The sequence below is a fragment of the Tursiops truncatus genome, chromosome 8, assembly GCF_011762595.2.
Source record: "Tursiops truncatus isolate mTurTru1 chromosome 8, mTurTru1.mat.Y, whole genome shotgun sequence".
Taxonomy (NCBI): domain Eukaryota; kingdom Metazoa; phylum Chordata; class Mammalia; order Artiodactyla; family Delphinidae; genus Tursiops; species Tursiops truncatus.
The window spans coordinates 7,684,582-7,706,233 of NC_047041.1; the positions used below are offsets into that span (position 1 = coordinate 7,684,582).

Here is a 21,652-nt window from a genome sequence, read left to right on the forward strand (position 1 = left end):
TTCTGGCTCGAGTTTAGGCACATTCAGTAACAGGCAGTGGCCCCAGTCCAGCTGGATCATATGTGCTGACAGCCACTTTCAGTGGCCTGGACGGGGAACTGGACACTCCCATGCATACCCTTACGAGAAGCAGCTGGAGAAGCATCAGGAATCAGCAGAGCTGAGATCCCCGAACATACTCACGCCTGTGACGCCTGTCGGAGTCAGCAAGGCCCCCCAGGACAAAGCCTGGGGGACGAAGCTGGCCCGTGTGGTGGAGAGGGGAGGGGGCTTGGGGCTGCAGCCCAATCTGCTTTCAGAATCCCCTGTCTCCCCTGGGGGGAGAGCAGCTAGCAAAAGTGTTCTGCCAGGCTTCTGCCCATCCATTGCAATGGGTCCTCTGTTGCTCCCAAATCTCTGCCCCTCTTTATCTGTCCTGTCCCAGCCTTGCTGTCTCAAAACCTCAAGGCCTCAGCTCTTTCCAAGAAAGCCAGGAACACAGCTGTGAGTCCCTTTCCCTCTGGGGGAGGTCCAGCTCTCCCTCCTGGCTCCAGATGTAAAGGAACAGCTGTGAGAGTGGCAGGAAGCCCACTTGGCAGCTAAGCAGGGCCTGGGGAGATGAGGAACAAAGCAAGGGTAGAGACAGGCAGACAGCAGGGCTGTATCAATTCTAGAGACTGGGGGATGGCAAAAGCATTTCATCCTGTGGCTCCGCGACCGGCTGACAGGCCTCGCCAAGCCCTCAGACGCCCCCCATGCCCTGCCCATCCCAATTCTGCTGCCTGGGCCACTGGCAGGACTTTCTGTAAACTCCATTTTATGATTCCCACTTAATCTGAGAAGGGAAACTTGGCTTTCTTTGTGTGTCTCCACCCCTGTCCTCAAACACACACCTCCCAGAATGAGATTTTGGAAAAGAGGCTGGTGAGGGAGAGGAAGGGAGGTGGAAGAGGGTGCTGGCGCTCCACCCTGGCATCCTCCTGCCCCTCCCTACCTCTGGAAAGTAAAGCAGGATGCAGATGCCAGGCTCGGTGTCCAGCAGACAGGGCTGCTTGGAGCACCACTTGCTCCGCCTGCTACGCCAGGGTGACAAAGCACGACTTGGCACCCACCAGGCACTGTACTCAGTAAATAATTATTTCCTGAATGACCCTGGCCCACTCTGGGCCTCAGTGGGTCTTTAACGAGCCTGTCCACTGCCGGGAGAGGGACCCACTGCTGTGGCCCACTGCGCATCCGTGTCTTCTTTACTCTGAAAGGACACAGGGTATCACAGCTGCTTCTGTTTTAGGAAAAATAGTTTAATAAGTCTGAAACCCCTTTTAGGTCCTCTCCTCCACAGAAGCCCTGTGCCAGTGCTCTTCCCATGCCCGCTGGGAGGGAGCAGCCCTTCTCTGGAGGGCACCACCCGCTCCGGGCACCGCCCGCTCCAGACGCCTCGCCCTCCTGGGAGGCCTGCTCTGGGTCTAGGCCGTAGTGGGTCCATCACTTTTGTGTAAAAAGTGAGCAGAACACAGTAATATGCCCCCTTTTCTGGATGCCATGGGGCCAGCCCACAGCATGTTCCTACCCCTTAATTAAATAGCCCGTTAAATAATCTCCCGGCGCTGGCAGAGAGGGGATGCCACAGCAGCAAGCCCCGTGCCTGGCCGGGCTCCTGCTGCCTCAGGGCCGCCACCCTGACTCGATCTGGCCTCCACCGGAGCCGCCAGGGACACAGCCTCGTCTCAGACCTGGCCTCCTCCTACCCACACAGGGGAGGGTGAGTCCCAGCTGGGACCAGGCACCCCCCATAGCCATGGATGGGGGCACTCAGCAGGGTGAGCAGACGGATGGGTACAGCTCCTGCCCAGTCAGAAGTACGTGAGGTTCTTGACGGCTCCGATTTCCAGCATCCGCTTGATGGCCAGGGCCTCTTGGGAGACATTGTGGCCTGACCACTGTGGAGACAGCCAAGGAAGCCAACTGAGGAACTCCCAGGCAGCTACCTGGCCCTCCCCGTAGGCCCGCACCCCGGGAGCTCCATTCCCCACACCGGCTCTCGGAAGGAAGACAGAATACAGGGGACGCTGGCCTGGGAGTCCAGATGCCTTGCTTCCAGTTCTGACTCTCCGTGTGACCTCTCGGTGAGCTATCTCTGGGACCACCCTCACTCCCTCAGGGTCCCCAGTTCACCAACAGGGACCACTTACCACCATGGACTTGAGCGTGATATACTCATAGTAGTGAATGGACTGCTTTTTGTGGTGGGCGTCTGGGTAGCCAAAGCCAGCGATATGCACCAGGTCACAGAGGTGGAGGGCCAGGGTGATGGCCAACAGCCCTGTGGTGGGCTTCTGAGGGACAAAGCGTGGGGAAGATATTAGAGGGAGGCTGCTCCTTTCAGCACCTCTAGGCCAGCGTTCTGCAACAGAACCTTCTAGTATCATGGAAACGTTCTGCATCTGTGCTGTCCCGTATGGCAGCCACGAGCCATACGGGGCTCATGCAGCTAAGGAACTGAACTTTTTATTTTATTCAATTTTAATGAAAATTTAAATTTAAATAGCCACATGTGGGGAATTCCCTGGTGGTCCAGGGGTCAGGACTCCGTGTTCTCACTGCCGACGGCTCGGGTATGATCCCTGGTCGATGAACGAAGATCCTGCAAGCCGTGCCTTGCAGCCACAAAAAACAAAAAAAAAGCCACACGTGGCTCGTGGCTACCATACCGCATACTACAGCTCAACACGTCTGGGGAGGGTTTGGGCCTTTGGGGATGATGATGGCCATCAAGATGACAAAAATGATAGTAATAATAACATGTACGATTTTCGGAGCACCTGCTATGTGCCAGACACTATGCTAAGCACTTCACCCCATATGCCACCTCATCCAGTCCTCACAAAAACACTTTGAGGTACATAGTATTATTAGCCCCATTTTCCAGATGGGGAACTGAGGCTTACAACCGTTAAACAAGTCACTCAAGGAGTGGAAAGGTTCTGCTCTCCGTCTTGGAGAAACTCACCTCTCCTGGAAGCCCCGAGGCTCTCACATTTCCGGGCTGTGTGCCCTTCATGAGGGTGGGCTCTCCCTCCTATAAAGTGGGGACAGCAGTACCTCCCGCACCCCCTACCGTATGGGCTGCTGTGAGGACCTCACTTTCTCCACCCCTGAGCCATCCACGGGGATGGGCCACCTGATATTCTAACCTCACAAACCGCCTTCCTCAGCAGGGATGACCTGCCTTCCACTCCCCAGACCTTGTCAGATCCCCTAAGGCCAGGTGTTCCCCAGCTTCCCTTTCTGAGCTCTCCTATCTTTTCATGTCACTACCTGCCCCAGCCTTCCATTTCAGCCCTGTTGCTTTTACCGCCAACTGTGTTATCTCATCCGGTTCAGACCTCTGCCAAACCACACATGCGTCACCTTCTAGCAAACTCTTCTCTTCCCGTTTATTCCTGTAACTGTTAAACATATTACCGTCCACCTAGTTGTGCTGGAAACTGTCACAAATCTCTCAATTTCACCTTAAAAGAAATGCTGTAGCAGAAGAATTCTAAGATGAAGCCCAATGACCCCTTGCCCTTGAGAGTGTGTGTAACCTATGAATAGGATGAGATATATTACATTGTATTATATTGCTTAATGTGGCACGGTAGACTGTAAAATAGATAGTCCTGGTGGGCTTGACCTAATCTCATGAGCTTTTATATCTGGGTCTAGAGATCAGCAGTGGAGGAAGTGCGAGGTGTGAAGCACAAGAGGGTTTATCATGCATTGCTGGCCTGAAGATGGAGGGGACCAGACAGCAAGGTATGCAGGCAGCTCTTACATGCTGAGGGTACCACCCCTAGGCTGAAAACCAGCCAGGAAATGGGGACCTCGGTCCTGCAACCACAAGGAACCAAATTCCCAACAACAAGAATGAACTTGGAAGCAAATTTCACCCCCCGAGCCTCCAGAAAAGAACGCAGCCCAGCTGCCAACTTGATTTCAGCCTTGTAGACCCTGTGCAGAGAACCCAGCCGTGCTGTACTGGACATCTGACCTCCACAACTATAAGCCAATACATGGGTGTTGTTTTAAGCCTCTAAACTGTGGTTATCTGTGAGGCAGTGACAGGAAACTCAAGTTCATCCCTTCCTCTCCCTCTTCCTCCTGCCAGGAGCTGGGTTCTGGTCCTAATCTCTGGCTTCCCTCTCTAGCCTTCACCCTCTGCCACCAGGGCCAGAAAACTCCTCTTTGCTGCCCCCCACCCAACTCCATGTGCACTAGAACTCAGTGCCAGGGGCGTTGTTTGGTCTTGCCAAATGAAATCCCTTTCCCCAATTCTCTGCTTGATGGGCCCCACGACCCCTTAGGGCCCAGCTCCAGTACCACCTCTTCCAGTGGCACCACCTCCAGACAGCCCCAAGCAGAGTTCCGCCCCTCCTCTGAGACCCCGCAGCACTCGGAACAACCCTCGATCGGAGCACTTTGCCATTCCGGGCTGCATCCTGCATGTCTATTCCGCTAGACCGAGTTTCCTTAGGGCAGAGGGCACGTCTTATTCCCCGTGCGTGCAAACTTGGGGCCTGGCGCTGAGCAGTCGCAAAAGCAGGCATTCAACCTAGGAAGCTGAATCGTAGGAGATATTCAATAAAGAATAGCATCATGGGGAGCTCCCTGGTGGCCAAGTGGTTAGGATTCCGGTCTTTCACTGCCGTGGCCCAGGTTCGATCCCTGCCTGGTTAGGGAACTGAGATCCCGCGAGCCATGCAGCGCGGCCGAAAACAAGAAAAGAAAGAATAAAATCGTTTATTCAAAACTTGGCAACCGTTTATCGAGCATTCACAGTGTGCCAACCTCCGTGATAAGCACATCACGTAATTATCTTTTTAAATTCTAGAATGGCTTTAAAAGGTCAGTAGTCCTATTTTCCCCACCCCACAGATAAGAAAACCAAGGCTGAGTGGCTGACTGGCCCAAGGCCATACAGCAGGTAGCACCATGAGTCCTGTCTATGTCTGATCATTACTTCTTCTTTTTTTTTTTTGGTGGTACGCGGGCCTCTCACTGTTGTGGCCTCTCCCATCACGGAGCGCAGGCTCCGGACGCGCAGGCTCAGCGGCCATGGCTCACGGGCCCAGCCGCTCCGCGGCATGTGGGATCCTCCCGGACCAGGGCACGAACCCGCGTCCCCTGCATCGGCAGGCGGATACTCAACCACTGCGCCACCAGGGAAGCCCTGATCATTACTTCTGTCTCCTACCTCACACAGCCTCTCTGAGGGCTCAAAGATACGGTGGAAGTACCTGCTTGGGAAGCTACCCAGTGTGCCAAAACCCGCCAGCAGAAGACCACTAGGGAGGGCTGTGCGAGCCGAAACCAAAACCAGAACTTGCAAACTGCACCCTGACTTCCCAAACTGTCACACTTACCAAACCATGATATGCAGGACCAACTGCATTCTCACATTCTTTTAACTCCTTTAGACCAATATGCGCCAAGACTGGACCACAGATGAAGTGATCAAATAGTAACCACAGGGCTCAGCCTGGGCTCCATATCCTAAACATAAGATTACTGACTGTTGGGACTGCCCTGGCGGCCATGGCTCACGGGCCCAGCCGCTCTGCGGCATGTGGGATCTTCCCGGACCGGGGCACGAACCCGCGTCCCCTGCATCAGCAGACGGACTCTCAACCACTGCGCCACCAGGGAAACCCAGGACTCCACGCTTTTACTGCCGGGGGTGCGTGTTCAATCCCTGGTCGGGGAACTAAAATTCCACAAGCCGTGCGGCCCGCGGCCCAAAAAAAAAAAAAGACTACTGACTGTCCCAGCAAATCCCCAGTGTAGAGATTCTGATCAGCGCCTGCCAAAGGCATCCTCTTCTTCTAGCACCCAAGCCCTAAACATACCCTTCCCTGACTCCCCATTTTGGAGATGCCCCAGAGCATCTCAAGAGTGTGTGCCCTCCCTTGCTGTAAAAGCCAGAATACCTGCCTCTGATTACAGGTGTGCGCCTGGGGGCCGTGTGCTGCCGTCTCTGCTATTGTTTTCCCCTTGCCTGGGGTCCTCCCTGGCCTTCTGGAGCCTCTAGGAAGTCCCTCCTACTTCCCACAGAGAACCCCAGCCCTCTGGCTTCCCGTCCGTCTGCAGCCCGTCGTCACCTGCTTAATCTTGTACGGCTGCTGTATCGGCAGGCTCAGCAGTTTGTCAGCTGCAATCTCCATGAAGAAGGGGTTGAGAATCCGAATCTGTTTGGGGTTGACGTCCCAGATGAGGGGAGGCTGTTTCCAGAAGCCCTTTCGCACCTAGGCGGGTGGGGGTGGGAGGGAGAGAGCCAGTGGGTTGAAACGGGGAGGGGGAGGGGCTTCTCCAGGGGACGGGGCCCCTGTGTTGACGGCACAGGCCCTCGGGAGCGCGGGGTGACGGGAGGGACGTGGAGGCCTACACCAGAGGTGGGAGAGGAGACCAGAAGAGAGGAGGAGGGAGAGAGCGGAGCGGCGCACCCCCCAGGAGAGGCCAGGTGCCATGGTGTGTAGAGTATGGGCTCCAACCATTGTCCGCTTCCAAGTATAGCCATGCAGGTAGAAGGGGCCAGCTGAACACGTGGCAAAAAATGGACAGTCGGACAGTTCAGCTGTCAACTGGATGGCAAAGAGACAGAGCGGACTTTCTGGAGTCCACCTAGAAGGACAGAGATCTCGACTGTTCTAACTGCCTCCACCTGGAGATGACTACCAACTGGTCCCTCTGCTGCCAAGCTTCTCACCGGCAAACATATTTTGGCAGTTCTTCTGTCCCAAGCAGCCTCGAGCTTAGGGTGCCCTTCGCTGCTGCTGTCTGACCCCTGCAGTAGAACACTGAGTTCACACCTTCCCCTTACTGGCTCCTGAGGACCGTGGGGCACACGTGATGGAGCGGCAGGGCCTGACCCGGGCGGCGTCCCCATCCCCAGGCTGCGACCTCACCCCTGCCAGTCTCTCCGCTTACGCGCTTCTTATCACTCAGGATGCTCTCAATCCAGTGGAAGTCCATGGCCTTGAAAGCTACCATGACAAGGAGCGTGTCAGGGTTGTCCTCCACTTTGGGATTGAAGTGGGCGGATTCAGGGTAGAAGAGACGCATGGTGGTCTTGGAGCCCACATCATTCTCGTAGCCAGCCACCGGTGCGCTGTTTAACCTGGGAGGCAGGGAGGAGGATGCCCGTCACCTAGAATCCCACTGGGTCTGTTTACCGTCGCCTCCAAACAGAAGAGGGAAGGGCGCTCATACAGACCTGATGACCACGTCGTACTTGTTGATGGCCTCTCCCAGCGAGCTGTTGCGCAGCCGATGCCCGTTCCCCACCACCACGCAGCGGCGGCACTTGAGGCTGCCCCGGGAACAGGGTGGTAAGACCCAGAAGGAGCCCCTGCTCCTGCCCCGGTCTGCCCAGGCCCCCTCAGCCCCTCAGCCCCTGGCCCCCACGGACCAGGCCTCTCCAAGGAGTCCTGCTTCTGGTCATGCCGAGCCTGCAGCCCTGGGCTTTCAAGGGGGAGGAAACTGAACAGAGCACGGAAGAGAGAGAGGAGGAGGGAAGGTGCCTGGGGAGTACCAAGAAGAAACCCCATTTCGGAGCCCCCGACTGCTGCCCAGGCCTGCCTGTTACCATGGCAATACCCTCAGCAGCCTCTGCCCACTCCAGCAGCCTGGTACCCAGGCTCAGCCGCCGTGGGGACTGGCGTGCCCGCCTCCCCTGGAGATAGGCAGCCTGGTACCCAGGCTCAGCCGCCGTGGGGACTGGCGTGCCCGCCTCCCCTGGAGACAGGCAGGCTCACTGGGAGGTGCCAGACCATGACGGTTTCACACTGGGGCAGGAGGGAGGGTCTCCTCACCTCTGGATGCTCTCTGGAAGGGAGTAGCTGGTGACGGCCAGCACCCGGAGCAGTAGGTCTTCTACAAAAGAACCGCAACGAAGGGGCTGATCTCCAAAGGCTGTCAACCCTCCCTGCCCCGCCCCCAGGATCTAGGCCTGGCTGAGAACCTGGGCGCTGGGACCACGGACAGCAGGAAACGGGAAGCTGTGCGGCCAAGGTGAGGCCACCGTGCCCACCTGACCAGGCGGATACTTACCACTCCCCTTGGTCCCGTAGGGCAGCTCGTAGGCAGATGGCGTCTTGACCCAGAAATAATCCTTAAGCTGCAGAAAGACGGGCTGTTCTCGGGAGTAGCTGTGCCGAGGTGAAGGCAGGGTGGGGATGAGAAAGAGATTCATCTTCATGCCAGAAACTGGGTCAGACCCCTGACTCACATTACGTATACACACCGAGGCCTCTCCCTCCCTCACAGGCTGACCCTGGCCCACGTCCACCAGCACGGTTCCCTCCATCTAGCCGGCACCCAGGCCCACCCCGCATCCTCACATACTTGCCAAAGAGCTTGGAGGCCATCCTCTCCGCCTCACCCTGGAGGCATGGCTCCTTCTTCCCTGGGATGGGAAAATAAAAGCTGGAGACAGAAAAGGAGAGAGGCAGGCGCTCCAGTCAGACCTCCCGGGCCCGGGGGCCAGCTTTCCAGGCAGCCTCCACCTCCTCCCAGGGCACGCCGGCCCCAAGGCCCCGGAGAGCGACTCTCCGGCTGCACCGGTGTCAGCCCAAGTCCCACTTTGAAACCAAATCATTGCAAAGCCAGTTCTTTGTTCTCCTGAACTCCCTGGGTGAGGACCCCGGGGAGTCATCCCAGGTCCTACCCCCCAAAACCCACCAACTCCCCTCACAGAGGATCCTGGGCTAGTAGTGTATGGGAGAGGTCATGCCCTGGCTCTCTGAACCCTCCTGTCCCCCCACTAGGTCCCCACCTCATGACGCTCCATCCCTGAGCCCGGTTCCCAAGAAGAACCCACGGAAGGACATGAAAGGTGGACTCACAGCTCAATGTACCTGTCTTCTCGGGAGATGGAGTACCATACCATGACGACCAGGACCAGAGCCAGCGTGGCCAGGAGTTTCCAGCCTGCAGGGCGAACGCACGGAAGAGCTGGAAGCAGAAACAGGGAGGCACAGCCCCAGGCCCCCTTCTCAGCTGCCTCAGCTGGGGCCCCTGCAAGGCCGGCTCACAGCAGGCCCTCGCCTGGCCCTAGTTCTCTGGCTCAGGGCTTGGACCCAAGTGTCTCTGCCGTCCTTCAGGATGAAGACAGGGGCCCCTGGCTCCGTGTCGGTCCCTCCCCAACCCCTTGCTTCTGGGGAGCCCACCCCGCAGGGTGGGGAGCTCCTGGGGAATACTCACGGGACTTGCTGATCATGTTTCTCAGGTGCCAGGGTTCCTGGGGAGAGCTGTCATCCCGGCTGCCTCGGGCCACCTAGGAGGCAGGAGTCACAGGTGTCTGGTCAGCACCACGAACACTGTCGCCTAGACACTGGAGCAGGGCACACCCACAGCCTGCCTCTTCCCGCCTCCAGAAAGCACCAAGCTGCTTCCAGGGCGGCCATCCAGGGAGTGGCCCTCCTCACCCTGGGCATCTCCCTAACCCCTCAAAGGCAGCATCAGCGGTCCAGGCGGGGCCTACGCCCCAGAGAGGGAAACCAAGTCCCACCCTTCACGAATTCCGTCCCAGGCCAGACCAGCCTACCACAGCCTCCCCGGCATGGTTCCCCCCACTGTGTCCTATCCCTCACTTGGACCTCGGAAGGGTCAGCTCCAGGAAACAGATGTACCTCCACCCATTTTCTACATGAAAGTTAAGCTAACTGTACAAGGGCGTGATTCACATTGTACACAACTGAAGTTTATCTTTTCTCCACATCCAAGGCATTCCCTTGGTTCTGGCCACCGTCCACGCCTCTATCATCAATCTCTCACCATTCCACCTGAACAGATCTGCTCGGGCCAGGCCCTGGGGTGACTGTGGGACCATCAGATGGTCCACAAGTTCTCTTGCAGCCCTTCTAGCCTCTGGCTGAGTCCAAACAGAGTCCAAGCCCTCACCACCAGGTCCATGGGGGAAACTCAACGGAGGCAGGCTGTTTGAACAGGAGCGCGGAGAGTGAGAGGGGTCTGGCTGGTCAGAGGAGAGAAAGGAGACCCTTTCAGGTAAGGGCAGAGGCTGGCAAGGTAAGGACAGGGCTGTGGGAGGGGTGAGTTGCTACATGCACGTCAACAGCGAGGCCCCTCCAGTCGCAAAGCCAGCCAAGGACCGTGCTTCTGAGTCACCGGGAAGAAATCTCTGCAGCTTTCACAGCCACAGAGAGGCACGGGATGCGCGCAGAGCGCCAGCTTCTTCTCTCCATGACATCCTCCCCAAGGATCTGGGTTGTAGGAATCAGATGGGCCACATACTAAACACAGATTCCAGGGCCCTTTCCGGGGATAGGTTCAGCCAGCTGGGGTGGGACCTGGGATGGGCATCTTCACAAGCTGCCCACGTGGTTCTTTTGAAGGATCAGGAAAGGGAGGGAAGCCCTAGTGTTTGTGCTCTTTTGGGGAGAAATGAAAAATCTCAAATTATTTCTCAATGGTGGGGGACCGCATCTGGACGAGGTCTGGTTTTGGTTAGAAATCATAAATCGATTATCCTCCGTAACACTGTCCTGTTATGGAATCGATGCTCTGCTCCCAGGGGTACTCCCCAGGCTCCACCCTGAGTCCGCAAATACCCAAGAATGAGAGTGTTGAGGGAAAGAGAAAGCCGGGTGGGGGAAAGGGATAGGGGTGGGGACCAGAGCCAGATGTTTTCAGCAGGGTCAGGAGGGCCCATCTCTGAATCCCAGTGGGGATGGGGGCTGGTCCTGTCCAGTAAAGAAGAGCTCTAGAGTTGTAATCAGCAGACCCCAGTGAAAGTCAAGACCTACTGCTTTTCCGAGGGTGGCCTGCCTCCCCGACCTACCCACAACTGCCAAGTCATGCCCTACCACGTTATCCCCTTCACACGCTTCTCCCGATCTGTGATTCGTTTAGTTACTTGCTCTCTGTCTGTCTCCCCCACTGCACATAAGCCCTGTGAGGGTAGGAATCGGGTCTGTCTTATTCCCAGCTTGAGCCCCATCATGTAGCACACTGCCTGACACACAGCCAGCGCTCAGCAAGTATTGAATGAATAACGTGTTGGGTTATCTTGGGGGAGTCACTTTTCCCTCTCTGACCCTCAGTTACTTCAGCTGTAAAACTGGGAATTTGGCCTAAGAAATGCTTGTGACTCAAATATATTTATCAGATCTGCAGCCTGAGCCTCACCAGGGACCTTATTAGAAATGTATAATCCCGGACCCCTCCAGAGGCACAAATCAGAAACTGCGTTTGCGTAAGATCCCCTGATGACTCACATGCACATTCGAGCTTGAGATGCGCTTATCAAGATGGATGTCCTTGACCTTGGCGGAACGGGAGGACTGCAGTATCTGGGTCCCATAACTGGAAATTCTGACTTAAGTGGTCTGGCCTGGCACTGGAATGTATTCAAGCACCCAGGGGCAATTCTAACCCAGCCAAGGTTGAGTACCACTGGTCCGGATAATGGCGAAAGCACGGTTCTCAATCTTTGATGTGTACGTTCTGATTCAGTGGGTGTCGTGGGTCCAACATTCTAACCGGCTCCCAGGTGGTGCTCTGCTGCTAGGCTGGGACCGCACGGAGAGCTGCAAAGCTCTAAACAAGATCCTTCAGGCTCTCACATTCTTTACATTATGAACTGCAGCCTCTCCCACCCTCCGTGCTCTCAGTCCTTTCTGATCAGGATTCAGTCCAGCGTACTCCATCTCCCTGTAACAGCAGGTCACAGCACTCGGGGCACAAGGCAATCACCTGAGAAGCTGAGGCATTTACTGACATCTAGACCCCACTTTCCAAGTCTTATTTAATTGGTTGGGCATGGGGCCCAGGCATTGGCCAGTAAAAAACCAACCAAACAAAAAAAGCTCACCTTTCTGGTGATTCTAACATGCAGCCAAAATGGAGAACGCTACAGAGAGTGTGTTGTGCAGTAACTGAAGGTCAAGGACTCAGCTGTCCTCAGTGAAGGAGAACTTTGGTGGTCGGAGGTGATGGGTCCTGAACAAGAAAACTACTCTTTTTTGACCTCTTCCCCAGTAACGTTCTGCACTTTCCTCCTAAACTGTGCTGGTCTTATGCTAAGCAGACTGGCTAGTCCTGGGGTCTGCTCCGAGAGACCCCCAGGGATGTCATCCACCTACCCACCCCCTCCCCTTGCTGGCCAAGCCAAGAGGATGGCTCAGCCCCCAGGATTCCAGGGGCGCGGAATCTTCTTGGGCTGCCTGCTGCCTCTGGACAACAGGGAGCCTTCTCCCAGCAGCCGTCCCCACCCCAGGGACAAAAGGACAGAAGAAAAGTCACAGCAGGGTACCTGGGCAGGAGAACAGAAATCTCGTCCACTCATGTCCAAGGTGCAGCAACCTCTGCCTGCCACCAGCTGCCCAGGAGACTGGCTCACCCGACCCGCTAGGTAAAGCTGACCCCAAGGCGGGAAGGCTGTGTGCCCTCCCGGTGCTCTGCTAAGAACCACAGCGTCCCCCGCTGCAGCGAGGCTGCTGAGCCCTGCCACGGAGTCGCCAAAGGGCAAAACTGGAGGACGCGGTGAAGAACAGAAGCCTCCTGCTGCCTGGCGCTCAAAGCCTCACACAGCAAGTACTCAGTGGGTACCCGCTGTACCAAGATGAACAGAGCTGGACGTCACCCATGGACATGGCATGACGCCAGGCCCCTCCAAGCCCTTGGGCCCATCAGAGGGCTGTGGCTTAATGTTCCTGAGAAGGGGGATGGGAAAACCAGTGGGGCAGAAGCCGTAATCCGTGTCACTGTCCCTCAGTCCTGTGGGGAAAACCCGGAGCTGCCTGCCTGCCACCTCTAGACTCACCTGCCACTCCTGGCCCACCCGGATACTGGGTTGGGTCCCCGCCCACCTTTCCAGCATTGCTCCCAACCAGTGATCCCCCTCGGCCTTGCTGCTTCCACCTCTCCCCCCTCCTCTGCTCCCTTTGACTCAGAAACATAGTCAAGTCTCCCTGTGCCTAAAACAAAACAACCCCCCTCTCTGCTTCTGTCTCCTCCTCAAGCTACCTCTGCATCTCCATCTCGAGCTCCAGTGGTCAGACTCCTTAATCTGTGCTACATGCTCGCTTCCCACTCAACCCTCTGCCCTACTCCACCCCTGAGCCTTGTCTGAGCTGAAATCGCTCTTGCCAAAGCCTTCAGTGGCCTCCTAACGGTCAAACCTGAAAAAGATCTATTCTCGCTCTTCCCCGTACTCTGAAGCCTTTGCTACGAACAAGCCGATGCTTCCAGGTCAAGACTCTCTCCAGGTTTCCTCCAAACTGGCTCCACCTCCTTTAAGTGCTGGCATTCTCCAGGGAGCTGCCCTTGAACCTCTGCTCTTCCTCTACTTGTTTACACAGGCCAGGTTCATTCATTTTCAGAGGCTTAACTACTCCTCAGACCCTGATGATTCAAGCTCTTTTTCAGCTCTGTAATTTCTCTCCCAGATCCTGTCCTAATATTTCTAATTTTCTATGGCTCATCCTCCCTGGAGGATCTTAAACTAGTCACCTGTAACACGTCCACAACTGGACCCGCGTCTCCCCGCTCCCCCCCACCCCACATTCTCATCAGCTCATCCGCCCAACATCTCCTTCGCCTTCGCACCATCCCTACGAAACGCTACCCATTCTACCCCCAGTTCCTCATTCCAGCAAATGTTTGCTGAACTCCCACTAAACGCTCGCCATTATAGGAGGCACTGGGATGTGAAGCTTGATAAAGTTCAGCGCAGCGTGAGGGCCACATAGTCTAGAGCCTCAGAAGTACTTCGGAAAGCAGGCTGCATCTCCTCTTCTTGAGCCACAGGTTGATTCCAGATCTCACCCCAATTTATCTGCTTCCTAACTGGTCTCTTCACCACAAGTCTTTCCTCACTCAAGCCTCTTCCTCAGAACTGCCAACACGGTATCTTTCTCAGAAATGGTTTGGATCAAACCACCCTCCTGCTCCAATCACACCCCATTCCTTCAATGAAAAACCAAAGCTTTTTAGAGGCAACCAGGGCACTTCAGTCCCAGGCCCCAAGGCGTGCGTGTGCATCTCGGAGCTCCTGCCACGTGCGCTGCAGGTGCCGTCTTCTTCCACAACCCCACCTCTGCACGGGCTTTCCTCCAGCAGGAAGACCCAACGCAGCCCCCGTTAGCCTCAACAATCTCACTCCTTCTGCAGCACCGGCCCCTCCTCTACGAAGTGTTTTCTGACATTTCTAAGCAATGTTTTTCTTTCCACAAAAAATTGTTTATATCTTGATTTTAGCACCTAATAGGTAGTAAACCTTTTGTATTATATAATTACTATATTCATGGCTTGCCCACTATCCTCTGACCTCTGAAATTGGAGGCTTGATTATACCAAGAGTCTACCAGAGCACCTAGAGAAGATGCTTTATCACATAATATAATTTTATATCACATTATTATGTGTTTTCGTATCTTGCCCATGAGACTATGACCTCTGTGGTCCAGGCCTGCATTATATCTTCAGACTCTATTACAGTGCCTAGGACGTAGCAGATGTTTTATAAAAATCTGACACACGAGTAATAAGATGAGACTAAAAATGTATGGCATCCCTTACTGATCCTGACATGTACTGTGCACTTACTGTGTGCAACACCAGGGGGGTGCCAACCTCATTGCCATTGCTCTGGGGACCAGGTGAGTCATCACTGTGGAGGCTATCCTGTGCACCACTGGGTGGTTACCAGCACCGTGACCGCTGCCCACTAGAGGCCAGTATGACCCCCACTCTCCAGTTCTGACAACCAAATGTCGCCAGACATTACCACATATCGAGAGCTGCTCTGCCAGGTACTCTTAAGGGCTTTCCGAGTATGATCTCAACCCTGTGAGTTAAACACTATTATTACCTCCATTGTGGAGACAGGGAAGCGAGGTGCAAAAAGAGTCAGCAGCTTGCCCAGGGTCGCCGGGCCGGTGAGGAGCTTAGCTCCAGAGGCGCATTCCTAACTCCTGCCCTCCGCCGCCCCTAAACCATCCTGTGAAGACGCCAAGATCCTCAGAGGGCCCACCTGCAGCCCTCTGGAGCAACAGGAGGAAGCTGCCCGCCGTCACATCAAAGTCCTTCAGAGGCTCCTGACAGCTGAGAGGAGCCTCCTGCGCTCCTTCCCAGGCGAGTCGCCTGGCCCCCTGGAAGCCCTCCAGCGTGTCTTCAAAGCCCGCAGCTGTATTCATGGGATCACCAATGCCCGCCATCTGGACACCAGACTTCCACAAATGCTGGCAAAGACCGCGTTCACTTTCTCACGGCCATGCCGCTTCACTGGCAGGGAACCAACACCCCTCAGCTGGTAAGCCAGGTCTCCTGCGCCCTGATCTCGTGTGGCCTCCCTCTGGAACCAAAGAGCAGGACTGCGCTACTACAGCTGCTTGCAAACGTCTCATCTCGGGAGTCGCCTGCCATGTTTCCAGCCTGTTGAGGTGTGTGAGTCTCGACAGCGCCAGCTAACCCACAGCGATTCCTCTCAGCTTAGAGTCCTCTGCCGTTATTCCTGGGGGCCTTGAGCTGGACGCTGAACTTGATGTAACTAACACAACTGCGAGGCGAGGCGAGGTGAGGACACAGGCCACTGGAGTCGCACTGTGTTGTGATCAGCCACTCTTGGGTGCCGTCAACTAACCACGATTCTCCAGAATGGGTCACCTGTATCACCCCTCCTCAGCTCAGAAACCCTCCACGGCACCCATCCACTCAGAAAGAAAGGCCAAGCCCTTGCTCTGACCTGTAAGAACGCACGTGATCTCCCCACCAGCACTTCTCTGCTCTCCTTCCCCATTTCCCTCATTTAGTCTGCTCTCCTCAGACGGGCCTCATTGTTCGTGACTGGGCTAGGCCCACTCCCTCCTCTCTGGCTGTTCCTTCAGCCTGGAATGCTTTCCCCCTAGACACAGGCTAGGTATCTACCCACTCAGCTCTCCACTCATCTTCTCCACCTCTGGTCAAAAATCCCCCCTACACCTCACATTTCAGATCCCTCTCCCTGGCTTGCGAAAAACTTTGGCTGTCGTTTTGTTCGATGCTGTATCACCGATGTCTAGAACAGTGACTGGTACACAGCAGGCTCTCGACACAAGTTTGTTGAATTAACTTACTCATCGGGAACTACACCGCCACAGAGCAGGCAGAGCAAGAGGGGAAGAGGCGGTAGCAATAGGTCAGATACCCATTCCAGCCCCTCTGGCCTGGCCGCTGGCTAGACACAGCCTGAACAGCACAGTGTGATCCGCAGCCCCAGTAGGGAGGGAGCTGGTCTTGGCCCGGGGCTCTTGTGAAGCGGCAGAGGGCAGAGTAACTGACCAACTGCCTCAAGGCCCACCAGTGGGCAGATGGGGCATCTCTCCAGCCATCTAAGCTTGGAGGAAAGGGGCTGCAGAGGCTTCCACCTGCAGGGCAGGAAGGCTCTCTGCTCCCCACCTTGGGGGTCCACAGGATACCCTCCACCCCCAGCAGGCGTCTCCAACAGCCCAGGCCTGCAGCCTCCTGCAGAGAAACACTGTATTCTCCACTTCAGCAGCTACCAGTCACAAGACACCACAAAGAACCACGTGAAGATCATACTTCTGGAGTTGGCCAGGGTGGGGCTCGAGCTTTGAATTCCACTCGCTGGGTAAAAGAGCTTAAGTGTAGTGACGGCGTGGGGAGTCAACAGTACAGGTTCATGCCCACAATAAATTAAGAAAAACTCCGGTGTGGCCGTCGACCTGCGCCAGGCTCCCGGGCACGATTCCCTCCTCCTATCTCCCAGCCAGGGGCCAGTGAATCTAGCCCCAAGAAGCCAAAGCTGAAGGCCCTACAGGAACTGGGGCTTGAAACCACCAGTACGGCCAGTCCCCTCCCTCCCTCCGGCCTCCAGATGCCCCTTCTGAAGATGGTGGACTGCACCTGCCCCGCCGCGCCCCAGCCGGTGAGGTGGCCGCAGCCTCACGTGGCCGTGGAGGACTTGCATTGCGGCTAGTCAGCGCTGAGGAACGCTGTCTGCGGGGCCCATACTCGGGATTCCAAAGACTCACTACAAAACAAAGTAAGTAAACTATCCCCTTAAAAATTACTTACATTGAGGCGGCAGCCATCATTGAAAAAACACTTTTTCAGGCTGTTTTGTGACCAGAAAGCACAGCACTAAGGACTGAACCGTACATGGAGCAGAACTGGGTGGCCACTGAACTGAAGAGGTCCCGGGTGACCCCGGAGGCCTCACCACACTTCCTAAACACACCCTCCCCTCCCCAAAGATAAGAATCTCAGCTCACATGCCCCCATCTGCACCCCAACCCCGTTTGAGGATGGAGGACGAGGCAAGGTTAGTGCCAGGAGTTTCACATCTGAGTCCTTGTCAGGGGGGTCGATTACAGTATAAATGTTGGGGGGATCTGGAATCATTGTTGGGACCCAAGCACAGGCTGCTCTTCCCAGCCACCCCTCAAGGATCCTGGCACTCACGCTTCCATGCTTCCTCTTGGCACCGGGTCCCAGATTACCCAACCACTCCCTCAGTCTGTCCCACCCGGTCGCCCTGTTTCATTTCCTCTGTAGCAGGAACACCACAGTGTCTCCCGTACTCACAAGATCATAGGACCCAAGAAAGCAGGGACTTCTTGTGGCCCACAGTATCTCCAGCACCAAATGAAACACCTGATGTGTGGTAGGTAACTGACGAATATTGAAATGAACAGATGTCTAAATGAATGAGCAAATTAGCAGAACAAGTGTGAACAGAAGGTTTCGCCAAGTTAAAAATTTCCACACCCTTACTTTGCCACGACCTGGTCAAACAAGGGGCCAGGGGCTTGTCAGACGTCAGCCCAGGACCTGGCAGACCCAACCGGTGCCACATTTGTTGCCAAAGGCACATTGCTATGCTCAGAAACACACCCTTATACCAGAAGGTGTTGTTTCTACAGAACTGGCGAGGGTTAACCTTTGACTCCCTTTAATCACTACCAGCTCCAAGGTTGCTGGACAACACTGCGAGCTGATGTCAGTATACTCTGTGGAGTCCCAGGAGAGCTAGGCCTGGAGACACCCTATTACCCAGGAAACCTCCTTTCCTCCTTACTCGCTCAAGAGGGCCAGCCTGGGCTAAAACCCCAGCCAGCAAGCCCCAGACCTCCAAGTACCCTTGGTCTCCTGGAAGCAGAGGACAGGGGTTTGGACGCAGACCTGAGGTCCAACCCAGCCTCTGTGATCACGGGCCGGCTGTCCCTGGACAAGGTCCTGTATCTCTTGGGCCTCAGATTTCCCATCTGTAAAATGGGAGTAGCAAGAACAAGTTTTGGGAGGTGTGGGAGCCTCAAAACATATCCCAGGATTGAAAGCCCACAGCCTTAGCACCGGCTGAGCCCAGAGCAAGCACTGGGCCCCTGGAAGCTGAAGGTGACTCCTGGTCTGGGCCTCCCCCCAGTGCGTGGCAGCGCCTCTCCACTCCAGGTCTGCCCCAGGCCAGCACGGGGAGCAGTCCAGAGCTCCCACCTGACACCACAACCACGACTGCACTCACCTCTCCTCCCAGCCGCTGGGTCCACTCACTCATGGCACGCACGCAGCTGCCCAGGCAGACGGGGGAGTGCCACCCAGACTCTGCCGGCACTGAACGTGGATCCCACGTACTAGCCAGGTTCAGGGTTGCATCGCTGGGGTGGGGAGGATCATGGGATGGAGGAGAGAGATGAGGCTTTGTTGGAGAAGCCACTCTCCCTTTCCGGGTACAGCACCTCCTAGAGAAGGTGCCCAGACCCCTGATCAGAGCCCTCTCCTGAGCGGTGCCCCCTTTGCAGAACAGCTGCTCACAAAGCTCTTCGGCCACAGGCAGAGGCAGTGGTACAGTGGTGCAGAGTTCCAGACTTGGACAAGTCAGAGAAGGCATATCATCAACAAATACCTGGATGGAGCAGTAATCCTTCCAACCAATTAAGAAAAAGACCAAGGAACCAAAGAGAATATAGCAAAGGACAGGAAAAGCAATTCGCAGCTCAAACCCACACACCTAACAAACGTGGAAAGATGTTCAGCCTCATTCAGTGACCAGGGAATGCAGGTTAAAACCGAATATCACTTCTTGCACATTTCGCTGGCAGGCGTTCATTGACATAAAGGCTTAGCGTTCACTGACATAAAGGCTTTGTTCATTGACAAAAAGTACTTCATAGTATCTAGTAAGGCTGAAGGCGTGCATACGCTATGAGCCAGCAATTCCACGTCTAGGTGTATCCCAGTGTGACCTGCCTTTGTACGTGTACACACACTAAGGATGTTTACTGCAGCACTGTGGCAACAGCAAAAGAATGGAAACACCTTAAATGTCCAAGAGTGGAGGGATGGCTGAACAAACTGTATCATCACACAACTGAATACAGCCATTTAAACGGAAGAAAGTACTCGCTATGGACCTATTAGGATAAACCTGATGTTTAAGGTTTTCAAAAAACTGTAAACAGATACTTATAGTATGGTCTCATTGATTTAAAAAACACACAAGACTATATATAGCGCGTGTGAGCTAAAAGAATTTAAAACAAAACAAAACATGGAGGAATCACCCAACTCTTGGTGACCATTACATTCCAGGAAGAGATCGAGTAAACTGGGATGGATCGTGAGGACGGGGATTAGTTCTATTCAGACAGAAGATGCAAAAACATGAGCATTTGTAAATCTGGCTGTCACATGGGATTCTATTATCTTTTATATTTTGAAATATTTTTATCCTGAAAAGAGGGAGTACAGATTTTAAGACAAAAATTCAGAAGCCATAAAAGATAAATTCAACAACATGAAGATTTAAGAAGCAGAGGGCGGCAGGAGAAGGGGGAGAGAGAGGATGAACAGTTAAAAAACAAATGACAAACGAGGAAAAGTATCTCTGTAACATAATATGTATCAGACCAATGAATTCCCTTAGCCTGGAATGTGCTCATGCAAGTCAATAAGGAAACAAGTCAACAAATCAGACAGAGGAATAGGCAAAGGACATGAATGAGCAGTTGACAGTACATAATAATAAAGGCACAGAGGAAAGACCCATTCTTCACTGATCGTAACAGCAAAGCTCCAGAGGCCTGAGAGCACACGCTGCTTGGGGAGGTGGGGAAACAGGCCCTCTGTTAGATCACAAGTGGATCAGGGTGACCTTTTTGGAAGTGACCTGGCAATATCTGTCAAAATCCCCTTAGCCTGGGAATTCCATTGCTAGAAGTTTATTCTACAGAAAAGGCTCCTATATTTGCATGAACTTTTCTATCACAGTCTTTACAGACAGCCCTATTTGTGACAGTGAAAGATGTAAATGACTTGAAATTCTACCGAAAATCCACAAGGACCCGTTTAGAAGCATAACCACACAAACGACGAACGGAACGCTACACAGCTGTGAAAAAGAGGATGCAAATGCATGCACGCTGATACCAGATTATCTCCCAAGTACATGATGAAACTTTAAAAAGGCGGGTGGAGAGCAGTGTTCTGTGTATCTCCAATGCCCTTTTAACAAAAGACTTACACGCATATATGTGGATATGTCGCTAAAGGAATAGATTATTCAAAGGATGCGCAAGAAACTAAGGGGGCAGGGGTCTAGAATGCGGGAAAGGCCTTCTTTATATCATATACCGTTTTATTTATTTATTTATTTATTTATTTTTGTCTGTGTTGGGTCTTCGTTTCTGTGCGAGGGCTTTCTCCAGTTGCAGTGAGTGGGGGCCCCTCTTCATTGCGGTGCACGGGCCTCTCACCGTCGCGGCCTCTCCCATTGCGGAGCACAGGCTCCAGACACGCAGGCTCAGTCGTTGTGGCACACGGGCTCAGTAGTTGTGGCTCGCGGGCTCTAGAGTGCAGGCTCAGTTGTTGTGGCTCACGGGCCTAGCCGCTCTGCAGCATGTGGGATCTTCCCAGACCAGGGCTTGAACCCGTGTTCCCCGCATTGGCGGGCAGATTCTTAACCACTGTGCCACCAGGGAAGCCCCATACACCCTTTTTAGGTTTAATTTTTTTTAACGGGTGAGTGTGATACACTTTCAACTAAAATTTTGCTAAAAGGAAAAGAGGAGAGGGAAAAAAAAAAAAAGGAATGTAAACTCTGGAGTCTCACACACCCGGACCTGCATTCCAGACCGACCACTTATTGGCTGCACAAGTGTTGGATCCTCTCTGGATCTCAAGTTTTCTGCTGCATCAAATGGAGATAAAAACAGGGCACTTCCTTCTAGGGTGGGTGGATATGCCAGGTAAGAGGGGCTCTAAGGTTGTTACCGGGGAGAAGTAGAAGCAGCTGGTCTCAGACTCCAGAATGCGCTTCATCATTCCCCCTCATGGATCCAATGGACACAGGCCATTCTTCTCTCTCCTTATGTTCCACTCCGCAGACAGGGAACAGCAGGGGCAGGGCCACCAGGCACAGCTATGCAGACTGGGTGTGTGTGGCCAGGCCTGGGTAGGGAGTGAGGGCTGAAATCCAGCCCTCCCTTGGCTTATCAAACCGTCACCCTCGTGCAGGGCTGTGTCCAATCGCAGGGGTCATTCATTCTGCTTTCCGTAAAGGCTCTGTACAGGCTAGCAGCAACATCATTTACAGCAGAGCAATTTAACCCTTCTCCAGAATCCTTGCCAGGTTATAAAGAGCCCAGGGAAAAGATCTGGGGGTACAAAGACCAGGGGCGGG

The 21,652-nt window shown here is 54.5% G+C and overlaps 1 protein-coding gene across 11 annotated transcripts in view; it reads right to left on the bottom strand.

The window, feature by feature from the left end:
- Nucleotides 1-1,259: 1,259 nt before the first annotated feature.
- Nucleotides 1,260-21,652, bottom strand: part of ST3GAL4 (ST3 beta-galactoside alpha-2,3-sialyltransferase 4) — a 74,177-nt gene continuing 53,784 nt past the window's right edge. For 4 of the 11 annotated variants that reach the window (XM_033861818.2, XM_033861823.2, XM_033861822.2 and 1 more), the window contains 10 exons: nucleotides 9,220-9,292; nucleotides 8,862-8,946; nucleotides 8,362-8,442; nucleotides 8,068-8,165; nucleotides 7,830-7,890; nucleotides 7,232-7,327; nucleotides 6,946-7,135; nucleotides 6,120-6,263; nucleotides 2,172-2,315; nucleotides 1,260-1,919 (listed from right to left, as the gene is read on the bottom strand). In XM_033861818.2, coding sequence (XP_033717709.1) covers nucleotides 1,833-1,919; nucleotides 2,172-2,315; nucleotides 6,120-6,263; nucleotides 6,946-7,135; nucleotides 7,232-7,327; nucleotides 7,830-7,890; nucleotides 8,068-8,165; nucleotides 8,362-8,442; nucleotides 8,862-8,946; nucleotides 9,220-9,292 — 1,059 coding nt within the window. In that variant the 3' untranslated portion in view covers nucleotides 1,260-1,832. Of the gene's footprint in view, nucleotides 1,920-2,171; nucleotides 2,316-6,119; nucleotides 6,264-6,923; nucleotides 7,136-7,231; nucleotides 7,328-7,829; nucleotides 7,891-8,067; nucleotides 8,166-8,361; nucleotides 8,443-8,861; nucleotides 8,971-9,219; nucleotides 9,293-21,652 lie in introns of those variants that run through there. The other 7 variants (XM_033861816.2, XM_033861821.2, XM_033861820.2 and 4 more) reach the window with 5 other exon arrangements.